The following is a 13,959-nucleotide window of genomic DNA, read 5'->3' as shown; positions in this document are numbered from 1 at the left end:
ATATAAAATGCAGATGCTTAAACTGCTAACATTTGGAATACTCCCCAAATGACAAAGAATCTAAATCAACAGTTCACAAAGAGGGATTATATATGGTAAGCAAATGTGAGGAACTATTCAACAGCAGACTTTTAAAAAAAGTAAATGATAATGAGATACCAAATTAGGAAAAATCACAAAGGTTCTGTGAGTGCTAGAGATGATGAGGGGAAACAAATACATTCATACAGTGTTGATGACCGTGTATATTTGAGAACCTGCATTCAATTTTGGGGGCATATAACTCAGAAGTGAAATTGCTAGATCATATGAAAATGCCTTTAAAATTTTTTTAAGCAAAGACTACAGTTTGTCATAGCAGCTACACCACTTTACATTCCAACCAGTAGAACACAAGGGTCCTAATTTCTCCACATCCTCACCAACACTTATTACTTTCTATGATTTTTTTTTTTTAATATACAGTAGTGATCCCAAAGTGTCTGAAGGGGTATGTCACCGTGGTTTTGACTTGCATTTCCCTAATGATTAGTGATGTTGAGCATCTTTTACATGCTTACTGGCCATTTCTAGATCATCTTTGGTGAAATGTCTATTCAAGTCCTTTGCCCATTTTTTAAAATATTTTATTGTTGAGCTATCTTTTATCAGATATATGATTTGCAAATATATTCTTCTGTTCTTTTCACTGTGTTGCTTAACACTCCTGTGATACATACAAGTTTTAAATGCTGACATAGTCCAGTGTCTTTTTTTTTTTTCTTTTTTCAGAGAGAGAGCGAGCACGTGAGCAAGGGGCAGGGAGACAGGGACGGGGAGAGAGAATTTCAAGCAGGCTCCACACACAGTGCAGAACCCAACACAGAGCTCCATCTCAGGACCCATCATGACCTGAGCCAAAATCAAGAGACAGACACTTAACCCACTAAGCCACTCAGATGCCCTATGTCTTTTGTCCCCCCACTTTTCTTGCCTGTGTTTTGGGGTCCTACCCAGGAAGTCCTTGCCAAATCTAATGTCATGAAGCCTTTCCTCTATATTTTCTTCTAAGAGTTGTTACAGTTTTAGGTCTTGAGTTTAGGTCTTTGATCCAATTTGAGTTAGTTTTTATATATGGAGTAAGATAAGGGGAAGTATACTTCATACCCAGCAAGGAGCCCAGTGTGGGGCTTGAATTCATCACTTTGAGATCAAAAGCTGAAATCAAGAGTCAGATGCTTAACTGACTGGTCCACCCAGGCACCTGGGATGGGGTGGGGTGGGGTGTGGAGAGTTCTTCATTTTTAAGAACTAAATAGCTATTGGGAACACAGTGGAAATATGGCAATATCAACATTATTGAAAATGCATACTTTATGATTCCCATCCTGATTATTTAAGTACTAATCTAGGTACTGCTATAAAGAGATTAAAATCCCAAGTAAATTGACCTTAATATATGGATAATCCGATCAGGTGACCTTTTTTTTTTTTTTTGAGACAGACTTCCCTTTTTGGTAGCAGACAAGAAAACCACAAAGATTCTAAGCACGGCTGCTGGCTTACAGATGGAGAATGCCATGTGATAAGGCATGTGGACTGTCTTAGGAAGCTGGGAAAAGCCTTGACTGACAGCTAACAAGGACAGGAAGCATGTGCATGAAAATCACACAAACTGAATAAGCATAGAAGCAGATTCTCCTCTAGAAACTCAGATAAGAGTCCAGTTCAACTGACACCTTGATTTTGACCTATGTGAAAACCACTGTTGAGCCAGGTCAGATATCTGGCTTATAGAACTGTGAGCTAGTAAATTTGTGTTACTTTATGCTGATACACTTACGGTAATTTTTATACAGGAAAGAAAAATAACAGTCCATAAATAAAGCATAAGAATGTAGTGTTGTATACGTAAGATAGATGTATTTTTATATATTAGATGGCTGTTAAATAAATTAGATATATATGTATTAACATGGAAGAAATAAAAAAGCTTTGAGTAAAAATAAATTATAGTATGAGACAGCCTATCATTCATATAAAACTTGGAGACTCAAAACAATACTGTATATTACTACATGCATTTTTATAAAATAGCAGTATAAAATCACGGAAAGACACTCATTTCCTGAGAGTCGCTTCCCTTTTGGGAAGCCAAAAAGGAAAAGAATGGAATGGCGTATTAAAGGGACCTCAATTTCATTTGTAGTTTTATCTTTTTTTTCCTATTTAGTATATTAACATTTGTTAACTCTAGGTCGTAGGTATATGCTACATTACTACTACTGCTTCCATTTTTAAATACTACCTCTACCCCTACTACCCCATTTTTAAATACTACTATAAATCTGTGAAGCTAGATGGGCCAGGTCATCAAAATAACTGATGATTATTTTTATTAAGGTTTCCTTAATGAATTTTCAATTCTACATTTCAGAGAATTGAATTTAATCTTACTTTTGCACTCTCATCAGAAAAATCAGAATTAAGTTTGTTTTAAAATACATTTAATAAAAATAATCCAGTTTTACATATTTTACATGTGTAGAATATTTACAAATTCCTTCTACAGCATTCACTTAACGTTTACTATTTTTCCATTAATTGCCTTTTGGACTATTTCCTTCAGTAGTAAAATACTGTCCAGTGATCTTTGTAACTAAAAAATTAGCTTCTTGGGTAATCCTCCTAGGTGAAAAAAAAATGAGGTTGTTCACATTTAATCTTATGGCAATTCTAACCAGTCATTGCATCCAACTACATCCAATATATTTTACTTGCTTTGATTTGCTAATAGCACTTGTTAAACATTAAGCATGTAGTATACCGATAAAAATTTATAAAGAAAATAAGGCACACATTGATAGTTTGTGCAACGCTGAGGTATACTCAGAAGTGCCCACATCCTTTTAAAATGTTTGGCTTAATTAATTTTCAATGGAAACAAATATGGCTAAAATACCACATTCTCTACCATACACTTAGAAAAAAGCAAACAGCTCACAATCTACATTTCTTAGCTGCCCCTCTGTCACTAGCTATACATTACTTACTTGGAGTTTTCTGAATTCATTTCATTTCTTATGAAAATGAAAGTTTTACCTTGTTCCAAGGCCTGTGTTCGCTTCCGTTTTGTTGCTACAGCTGGATTTGACTGTTCCTTTAAAGTTTCCAGTGGACAGTTTGGTCTTGGCAGCTGACATCCAGGTGTTGGCCCTGGCCGATTACTGAAATACTTAGTTTTCAATGCCTTTAAAGAAAAGATACCAAAGAAAGTAGGGTTTTAAGTGAGTATCTGAACGGTTTATGAAAATCAAAACACCAGAATTATTGAGAACATTAAAAACACTATGTGAATGCCCCACTTCCAACATGAAATTAATCTCAAGAATTTGGATGAGCAAATTACTACAAAGAAACATATAACGGTTTAAGATTGGTTGAAAATTTCATTACCTTAAGAAAAAGAGACTACCTTGTAATTTTTCTACAGGTGAACAGCCTATATTAAATATGAAATATCCCTAGTTAAGACATGTATAATTCAGCTCTCTATACATAAGGGGCTCTATAGTTCAACATGTAAAGACAGAAACTTGCTTAAAAAGAACTTCAAAGTCTGTCACAACATGTATGTGTATTCAAATTCCAAAGCCTGTAAATACAGATTTTTTAAAATTGTTTTAAAAGACGCAACAGGCTGGTAACAATGTATTAAAATCCAACAATTTACCACAGTTAAAAATTTTACTGGGAATGAAATGAGCAAGGTTATTTCTACATAATACCTGTTCAATGTTCTATGACATGATACTTTCTTTACTTTGGTCCTGAATTCCAATAAAAATAGTTTTATTCTAAATGACAAATTTGTCAAGTTCATACATTATTTGCATAGTACAGTTCAATAGGCACAAAAATTCCTTTTCAATAATCCTTTCAGGAATATAAAGAAATTCATACAAACTTTTCAAGCATTTCCTCTCAAAACATTATTTTACATTATTTGCAGTGACAATTTAGAGATTCCTTACTTCAAGAGAGTCGCATTTCTAAAGTATGCTTCCAAATCAGCAGTTCCCTAAGTAAATTAAGCTAATCCTGAGCTATCAGAGATTTAAGAAAGGGAGACTATCTCATTGCAACTTTAAGACAGATATTCATGAGTCAAAACCCATTTTAAAAAATTCATTATGGGGCACCTGGGTGGCTCAGTCAGTTAAGCATCCGACTTCAGCTCAAGTCATGATCTCACAGTTTGTGGGTTTGAGCCCACCATTGGGCTATATGCTAACAGCTCAGAGCCTGAAGCCTGCTTCAGGTTCTCTCTCCCACTTGCGTGCGCTTTCTCTCTCAAAAACAAACATTTAAAAAATTAAAAAATAAACATTAAAGAATTTTTAAGTAAAAAATTCTATCAAAATATAACCCAAATAAGTTGTACAACTAGTATTTTTCTATAAATTTTTATTTACATGTTTTATATTTTGATTTTTACTATTAATGAAAACAACTTTCTAGATAATCTGACCTTATCTCAAATTTCTTATGATGAAGGTAGTGTGTGTGTGTGTGTGTGTGTGTGTGTGTGTGTGTGTGTGTGTGTATGGAAAGGTTAATGATAAGGTACTTATTTGAAATGAGAAGAGTGCTTCTAATCGTAAAATATCTAGCATGTATGTATGAAGGTAACGTGTACTGCCAAAAAGAAAAGGCCTATAGAAGTAAATGCATTAAACAATGATCTGGTAGTCTGTAATAAACTTAAGTGAAAAAATATCTATTTTATATTCTTGGTATATTGTGCATAGATATGAAGACTTATGACATTTCATTTTAATCAGGGTCTTTCTTACTTTTTGAAGCCAAATCATTGTACTGTGTTGCATTTCTACACTTCCCTGACACAATGTAAAAAAAAAAATTTTTTTTAGTGTTTAATTATTTTTGAAAAAGAGAGACAGAGCCCAAGCAGGGGAGGAGCACAGAAAGGAGACACAGAATCCGAAGTAGGCTCCAGACTCTGGAGCTGTCAGCACAGAGCCCCCAACTCGGGGCTCAAACCCATGAACTGTGAGATCATGACCTGAGCTGAAATCAGATGCTCAACCCACTGAGCCACCCAGGCAGCCCTCCCTGCCCCAATTTTAAGTGTTTGGGACACTAACCTTTTTTTGTTTTGTGCTTGTTTTTAAAACAAAGACAATGGATTTTTTTCTTTCAAATCTAATGTTCTTTTGTTTTTGTGTTGGACAGTATTTCTTCCTTCTTTTGGAAAAGCAGATACTCTTGGTCTTCTCATTTTTTTGAGTTTGGTTCTTATTTCCCTTAAGTTAGGGTCAGTATCGATGTCTGTTCTATTCAGATTATCTTTCTGTCTCTTGTAAGCATACAGTTTTTTCTATTTTCAGGGCACCTGGCTCGCTCAGTCAGAAGAGCATGTGACTCTTGGATCTCAGGATTTTTAGTTCAAGCCCCACACTGGGTGAAGAGATTACTTAAAATCTTTAGGGGTGACTGGGTGGCTCAGTTAAGCGTCCAACTCAGGATCTCACAGTTTGTGGGATCAAGCCCCGCATTGGGCTCCGCACCAGCAGCACCTAAGCCTACTTAGGATTCTCTCTCTCCCCGCTCTCTCTCTGTCCCTCCCCTGATTCTGATTGCTCCCTCTCTAAAATAAAGCAACTTTAAAATAAAATAAAATCTGGGGTGCCTGGGTGGCTCAGTTGGTTAAGCATCTAACTTGGCTCAGGTCATAATCTCACAGTCTGTGAGTTCAAGGCCCACACTGGGCTCTGTGCTGAAAGCTTGGAGCCTGGAACCTGCTTTGGATTCTCTATGTCCCTCTCTCTACCCTTCCCCTGCTCGAGCTCTGTCTCTCAAAAATAAATAAATAAACATTGAAATAAATAAATAAAATTAAATAAAATCTTTAAGAAAGAAAAAGAAGGAACTATACCATTTTCTCCCCATTATCATTTTCTGACTATGACAATGATCAGCATGCATACCGAGACTGCATTTCATGGGGGAAAAAAACAAGAACACTTTTGGCATTAGGCTTGGCATTAATTGAAATATCATTATTTTAACAAGTACAAAACCATTCTTATTTTTTCTTCTGTAGGTAAGCTACTTGAAAGCCAATTAATTATGAAATAAATACATATTTATACGTTCCTAAGCAAAAGTAAACCCTCTTGTTGCGTATGCATGATGTAGTTTAATACCAGTCTGAATGGGGCTTGTAGCTTAGGTACAAGATAAAACTTATAACTCCTTAAAACAAAAACACATCTTTACTGTATTTAAAGAATGTTAGAAAATCTTACGATACTCTATTTTATCAGTGTCAGAGTTAAGATTATCCTCATATTTCTTAATATAAGAAAGATATGCTAAAATACCTGTGTGGCTGTAATTCGAGTACATGGGTTAAATAAAAATAAGCCTTGTATGAGATCTAACAAGTCGTCTCCTGCTGCAATGAAGATGTGTTGTAACGGGATTCCAGGAAAACTCTTAAATGTCACGAAATCTGGAAGACTACACATGTCCTGTAAAAATATTTATAATTCAAACTTAAGGACTGAAAGTCATATACATCTCAAATGAAGAACTAAAACTGTCAAATGATCTATCTAGAAAATTCCAAGAAATCTATTTAAAAACTCCTAAAATTACTGAGTAAAAGCAAGGTTAGAGGATACAGGATAAAGACACAAAAATTGATTGTGGTTCTATATACTGGTAACAAACGTGGATACTGAAATTTAAAATGCCATTTAGAATAATTCAAAAAGAATAATCAAATACATGAAAATCTAACAAAACACACAGGACACTTATACTAAAAGCTACATAACTGAGGTGCCTGCCTGGTTTAGTTGGTGGAGTGCTCAACTCTTGATCTTACAACAGAGTGGTAAGTTCGAGATGCAAGTTGGGTGTAGAAACTAATTAAAAATAAAATAAAAAAAAAAATGATGAGGCCTGTCCTATTCATGGATTTGGAGATTCAATTTTGTAAGGATGAGAATTCTCCTCAAAATGATATATGGAGTTGAAGGGAATTCTTAGCAAAATTCTGACAAAATCACTTTAGATTATTCTAAAATGTATGTGGGAAGGCAAAAGAACTGTAATAGCTATAACAAGTTTGAAAAACAACAAAAGTGGAGGAATCAATCTACCTGATTTCAACACTTAAGGCATAGCTACTTTAATTAAGACTGTGGCATTAAGCAGAAGGACAGGTATAGATCAAAGGAACACAAGACAGAACCCAGAAACAGATCCCCACAAATATGCCCAACTCATTGTTTTGATATATTGTCTTATTTTATTCAAATAATAAACCAAATATAAACAGATGTTAAAGACTGGTCTTTAAACATTCTAGTCAACAATGCCATGCTTGCCTATGATCTCAAAGACATAAAACTATATCCACACATCAGTGGTCACCAAAACATTCAGCAGAGCGTCCGTAACTGTGAGGCTGTTTGAGAACTCTTTTGACTATTTTTTCCAAGCTCTGAGTAACTCCAGGAATCTAAGCAGGGAGAAGAGGAACCAGCTCAATCTTGGCATACTGCCAAAATGTGGCCAATCAAGCTTTAAGTGTCCACCAGCACCTGGGCCTTCTCCAGGTTACCAACAAATTAGGCCATGGTCCCAGGATGGAAACTCCACTACCCCAGACAGCTGCTGAGTCTACCCAACTGACTTTTTTTTTTTTAATGTTTATTTTTGAGAGAGAAACAATGTAAGCAGGGGAGGGACAGAGAGAGAGAGGGAGACACAGAATCCGAAGCAGGCTCCAGGCTCTGAGCTGTCAGCACAGAGCCCGACTTGAACCCATGAAGTGGGAGATCATGACCTGAGCCAAAGTCGGACCGTGAACCAACTGAGCTATCCAGGCGCCAACTGATTTTTGACAACAATGCAAAGCAATTCGATGGAAAGATAGTCTTTTCAACAAATGGTGCTAAAGCAACTGGACCATACACAGGCCAAAAAAAAAAAAAAAAAAAAAGACCTTTGATCAAAGTCTCACACCTCATACAAAAATTAACTCAAAAAGGATCACATACTGAAATGACAAATGTAAAACTATAAAACTATTTACAGTTTTAACTTTTTTTTATAGTTTTGTCGAAAAATCTTTGAGATAGGCAAAGAGTTCTTTAACTTGACATCAAAACAAGGATTTGTAAAAGGACAAACTGATAAAATAGACTTCATCAGAATTAAAAACCAAACAATCCAATCACAAAATGGGGACCTGGCTGGCTCAGTGGGTAGAGCATGTGACTCTTGACTTCAGGATGGTGAGTTCGAGCCCCATGTTAGGTACAAAGATTACTTAAAAAAATCATAAAATACAATTCATTGAAAAAATGGGAAAAAAACATGAAAAGACATTTAACTAAAGATATACAGATGGCCAATAAGCACATGAAAACATATCCAACACCATCAGTTATTAGCGAAATAATTAAAATCACAATGAACTGTCACTACACAACCATCAGAACACTTGAAATAAAAAAGTGACAACACCAAATGCTGGAGAGGATGCAGAGAAAATGGGTTACTCATTTATGGCTGGTAAGAATATAAAATGGTACAGCCAGTCTGAAAATACAAATTAGCAGTTTTTTAAATTAACTACACAGCTACCATAGAGCTCAGCAACTGCTCTCCTGAGCATTTAGTCTAGAGAAATAAAGGCTTATTTTTATACAAAAAAAACCCACAAAAAACAAAAAACAAAAACAAACAAAACCCTACACATAATGTTTATAGGAGCTTTATTTTTAACAGCTCCAACTGGAAACAACGAAGGAGTGAATGGTTAAACACACTGTGGTACATACATACCATTCAGCAATAAAAATGAACAAATTACTGATATATACAACCTGGATGAATCTCCAAATAATTATGCTGAATGTGAAAAAAGGCAAACCTAAAAAGTTACATAGTATGCGATTCTAGTTCTATTCTGGAAATGACAAAATTACAGAAGGGAGAACAGATTAGTGATTGCCAGGGATTAAAGAGGGAGTGGGAATGGAAGGAAAGTAGGTATGGCTAAAAAAGGGGCAACATAAAGGATCTTTGTGGTGACGCCCCTGTATGTTAATCCTATCAACGTCAGCATGCTGGTCATGATATTGTACTAACTTTGTATGAACCTGGGTAAGGAGTTCAAGGAATATCTCAATTATCTCTTACAACTAAAATCTACAATCATCTCAAAATAAGTATAATTTTCAAAAATCTAAGGAAAATATCAGTAAAGCAGTTACTGTTTAGCAAATCATGCCTGGGGCGCCTGGGTGGCTCAGGTGTTAACCACTTCAAGTGAGGTCTTGATCTCACAGCTCATGAGTTCGAGCCCCACGCTGGGCTCTGTGCTGTCAGCTCAGAGCCTGGAGCCTGCTTCTGCGTCTTCCTCTCTGTCCCTCCCCTACTTGCATTCTGTCTCTGTCTTGCTCTCAAAAATAAATAAACATTACAACAATTAAAAAAAAAAAGACAAAAAATCATGTCTAAGAGGGGAAAAAAGAAAATCATGTCTAAGAGAAAAGTACTGTACACAGATCCACATTGCACTCCTAGCTCTGACACTGTGTGGCCTTGGGTAAGTAAGTTATTTATCCTCAGTAAACCTCACTTGTCTCAAATAAACTGGGACTAACAGTACCTACTTCATAGGATTGTTGGGAAAATGACATATAATTTATGAAAAGCCTGTCATGATGGCATATAATGTGTTTAATAAATGATAGCTACTAAAGCATGTTTTACAATGAGTACATATAGCAAACTTTCAATTAGAAAGTTGAGGAAGTAACAGCACAAAAAAAACTCCTTACACTAAATTTCAGCTTCAGATAATTTTATCAGTTTTAACCAGAAGGCAGAGTCTGATTAAAATTTATCTTTTGTAGTAGTTATTTATTCTCCAGGAGATGGGGCTATAACAGGAAGGAAAATCTAAAGGTTTACAGTTTTAATTTAAGAACAGTCAAGTGAGATTATCTTACTAAACTATGATATATACAATTTAGCAACTCAAATTGGTGTAAATTTTACTCACAACTTAAGATTTCTTTTTTGTAGACAATATAATGGATTAAAAATATGCACAATACTGAGACATCTTAACTATTAGTGAAAATTCTACAAATACCCCCTAAATCCACCAAGATGTTGATGAACAAACATGAATACCCATTAAAATAAAATATGCAGCTATTAAAAAGAAAACCGTCAGAATAAAAAAGAAAAAGGTCAGTTACAAACGTTAGGTAAAAAGATCAAGTTGGTGGCAAAAAGTTTACATGGCATGATCCTATTTTTATTAAGAAAAAGATAAAATATGTAATTGTGTTAAGTATATGTTTATGTATGTATCTTCACAGCAAGACGTTCCACCAAACTGACAGTGATTAACCCTGGGATGGAGGAAGGGCAACATGTACATGGGAGGCTGGATACCATACCACAATTTTAACTTTCTACTTGGTATAAATTTTGCAGAGTATATATTACTAGTAAATTAAGACGTGAATACATTTCTTTAAGAAATACCTACACGACAACAACATATAGAATCCTAACTACATTAAAGAACATGTATGAAGGCTTACAGGCCACTGTTCCTCAGTTGGTGTGCCCAAAGTTTCAAATATTCTTGTTAGTTGATCAAGATCTGAATCTCCTGGCAAAAAAGGAACCTGAAAGAGAGCAAGACACAGGTATTTCAAGGTGTTTTGTAATAGTTACACAAGTAATACTGTAAACTTAATAAGAAAAACTAAACTGTAACAAAAATCAAAATGTAGCTTGAGGTGTACTGGATATGGCATTATGTCCTACACTGCCAACCAAGTAAACAGTACCATCCTGCTCATTTTATTCACTCTTTAATAATCACCATGTACATGATCTCACAGTTCATGGGACCGAGCCCCACTTCGAGCTCTGCGCTGGCAGCTCAGGGCCTGCTTGGGATTCTCTCTTTTTGCTACTCCCTCGCTCATGTGCACTCTCCCTATCTCTGTCCCTCTCTCAATAAATAAATAAACATTAAAAAAAAAAAAAACCACCATGTAATAGGCACTGTGCTAATTAACTAAGCCCTAGGTATTTAAAGAAGGGAACAAGACAGTCCTCACTCTCCTATGGGGTAGATGTGGGGAATGCTGGTAATACAAATAAGGGGGTCTTTACAAGATGATGTTTTCAGTGAGAGTACAGGATTCTAGCCCACACAGAATAGCACCTAACCCAATTTAGCTATGTCAAGGAAGGCATCCTAGAGGAAGCAGCAGTGAAAGCTGAAAGATGAAAAAGAGTCAGAGGAAAAGTCTAAAATGGAGGAAAACTATTCTAGCTAAAGTGAAGGAGAGCAAAGGCTGGCAGGCAGGCAGAACATATTTACATTACAATCTAACTTAAATAATATCTTGGCATGCTAATTCTCTGAAGAGGTATAATGATGAACTTTAAAAGGTAAGTGATTACAAGTTAAAAATTAGAAGCTAATAAATAATTAAAATCCTTGCTATATATTAGACACTACTTTCCAATTCGTTCTCAAACATCTGTGTAAATATACAGAAAAGTAAAAAAGCATTTACTGTGAATAACAGGCCTTTCACAGTTAAACGCCTTCAAAAGTTTATAAACTCATTGAAAAGACCAGATTAAGTACCAGGTCTCCAACACTTCTACTACTGTGGACCACTACCAATTGCCCCCAACACTGCCAAAAAAGCATTTAACTCTGCCAGTTATCAATTTACTCGAGCTCACCCTTTTTGCCTTCTCTGAGAAAATAGATGTAGGTCTTTAACGATTGTCCTTTTGGGGGCTCCTGGGTGGCTCAGTCAGTTAAGCATCTGACTCTGGCTCAGGTCCTGATTCACAGTTCATGAGCTCAAGCCCCGCTTCAAGTGAGCCCTGCTTCTTTCTCTCCCTCCTTCTCTCTGACCCTCATGGGATTCTCTCTCTCTCCCTCTCTCTGCCCCTCACCCATTTGTGCCCTCTCTCTCTCACAAAAAACCACAAAAAACAAAAACGTATTTTTCTTTTGCCAGCTGAAGCTCTGACAATGGAGGCTGCTGGAGGAATATTATAGGAAGAAGACTTTCGCTTCCCAGTTCCAGCTCGCTGGCCCAGCACACCCCCTGCAGTACTCTGAGCTTCTCTAGCAACAGGTTCCTGCCACTGTGGGCAGTTTCTTCATTGCCCAATGCACAGAGCAGCTTCCCTCTAGAGAGGGTTGAGTAGCAGAATGGCTCCAGAAAACCTCCCCTGAACAGCTTTCCTCCACATGCAAAAGAAAAGATTTCCAACAAGTTCTGCCGACACAGCTCCACGGCAACTTCTATGTCATCCAGTGAGACACAGTGTGTGCCCTTTTCATTTTTTTTTTTGTTTTATTTTTGAAGGAGAGAGGGAGACAGAGCATGAGCGGGGGAGGAGCAGAGAGAGAGGGAGACAGAATTCGAAGCAGGCTCCAGGCTCTGAGCTGTCAGCACAGAGCCCGATGTGGGGCTCGAACACACAAACTATGAGATCATGACCTGAGCTGAAGCCGGATGCTCAACCGACTGAGCCACCAAGGCGCCCCTAGTGTGTGCCCTTTTCAACAAGGTCTAGATCTCAGTCCTTGGGTCCTCTTCCTTGGGTGCTCTATCTCAGTCCTAGGGTGGTTGCTCCTTCTGTTTGCTATTCCTACATTCTTCAGAATTCAGAGTAACTTTCTATTAGTCAACCTTCATTATTCCAATTTCTTATAACTAATTCTTTATATTAAACTTCCCTCTTTAAATTAATGTGTGGTTTCTTTTTTCTGACTGGATCCAGATTTAATACAACTCCTATGTATAACACTGCACTATTATATATATGAAATGTGTACCCAGAAAAAGAAACTTGAACTTATATTAAATAACGTTTTGTAAGTATTTTCAGGCATGCTAACATTTTCTTCTCATACCTCAAAATACTATCTCCTACTTTGCAGACTAATGATGTAAAAACTGTACTCAAGGGACACTCGTCATGATAGCCTTAGTTTCATGGGCAAGCTGGCACTTTAATTATATTTTTTAAGAATAAGTGTTTAGGTATGATGTAAAGTATTTTTTTCAAGTTTATTTTTGAGAGATATAGAGTACATGGGCATGTATGTGCATGTGCAAAAGACAGCAGGGGAAGGGCAGGGAGAGAGGGAGAGAGAAAGTGAGGGAGAGAGGGAGAGAGAAAGTGAGGGAGAGAGGGCTTAACTGAATGAGCCACCTAGGTGCCCTTAAATTTTTTTAAGTATTTATTTAAGGTAATCTCAGGGCGCCTGGGAGGCTCAGTCGGTTAAGCAACCAACTTCAGCTCAGGTCATGATCTCGCAGTTTGTGAGTTGGAGCCCTGAGTCAGGCTCTGCGCTGACAGTTCAGAGCCTGGAGCCTGTTTCCGATTCTGTGTCTCCCTCTCTCTCTGCCCCTCCCCCACTCATGCTCTCCTTTTCCTTCAAAAATAAACTTAAAAAAAAATTTTTTTTTTCAACGTTTATTTATTTTTGGGACAGAGAGAGATAGAGCATGAACGGGGGAGGGGCAGAGAGAGAGGGAGACACAGAATCGGAAACAGGCGCCAGGCTCTGAGCCATCAGCCCAGAGCCCGACGTGGGGCTCGAACTCACGGACCGCGAGATCGTGACCTGGCTGAAGTCGGACGCTTAACCAACTGCGCCACCCAGGCGCCCCAAAAAAATTTTTTAAAGGTAATCTCTACACCCAATGTGGGGCTCAAACTCATGACCTTGAGATCAAGAGTCATCGCAAGCTCCTCAAATACGTCCAGGCAGATACCCCATGATGTGAAAATTTTAAATCATAATGGGCTACCTAATGTGTGAACTTTGGATGTCAATTTGAATAAACCATAAAAGACATTTATGAT

General features: G+C 37.0%; 1 protein-coding gene across 7 annotated transcripts in view; it reads right to left on the bottom strand.

Moving 5' to 3' along the window:
• Positions 1-13,959, bottom strand: part of CDK7 (cyclin dependent kinase 7) — a 64,012-nt gene that overhangs the window by 23,485 nt on the left and 26,568 nt on the right. For 5 of the 7 annotated variants that reach the window (XM_045061683.1, XM_045061687.1, XM_045061697.1 and 2 more), the window contains exons 9-11: positions 10,644-10,730; positions 6,387-6,536; positions 3,082-3,229 (exon numbers count right to left, since the gene is read on the bottom strand). In XM_045061683.1, coding sequence (XP_044917618.1) covers positions 3,082-3,229; positions 6,387-6,536; positions 10,644-10,730 — 385 coding nt within the window. Of the gene's footprint in view, positions 1-2,469; positions 2,668-3,081; positions 3,230-6,386; positions 6,537-10,643; positions 10,731-13,959 lie in introns of those variants that run through there. The other 2 variants (XM_045061727.1, XM_003981038.6) reach the window with 1 other exon arrangement.

The sequence above is a fragment of the Felis catus genome, chromosome A1 (genome assembly GCF_018350175.1).
Source record: "Felis catus isolate Fca126 chromosome A1, F.catus_Fca126_mat1.0, whole genome shotgun sequence".
Taxonomy (NCBI): Eukaryota; Metazoa; Chordata; class Mammalia; order Carnivora; family Felidae; genus Felis; species Felis catus.
The sequence above is the reverse complement of the archived record's forward strand: the minus strand, read 5'-3'. Positions and strand labels throughout refer to the sequence as shown.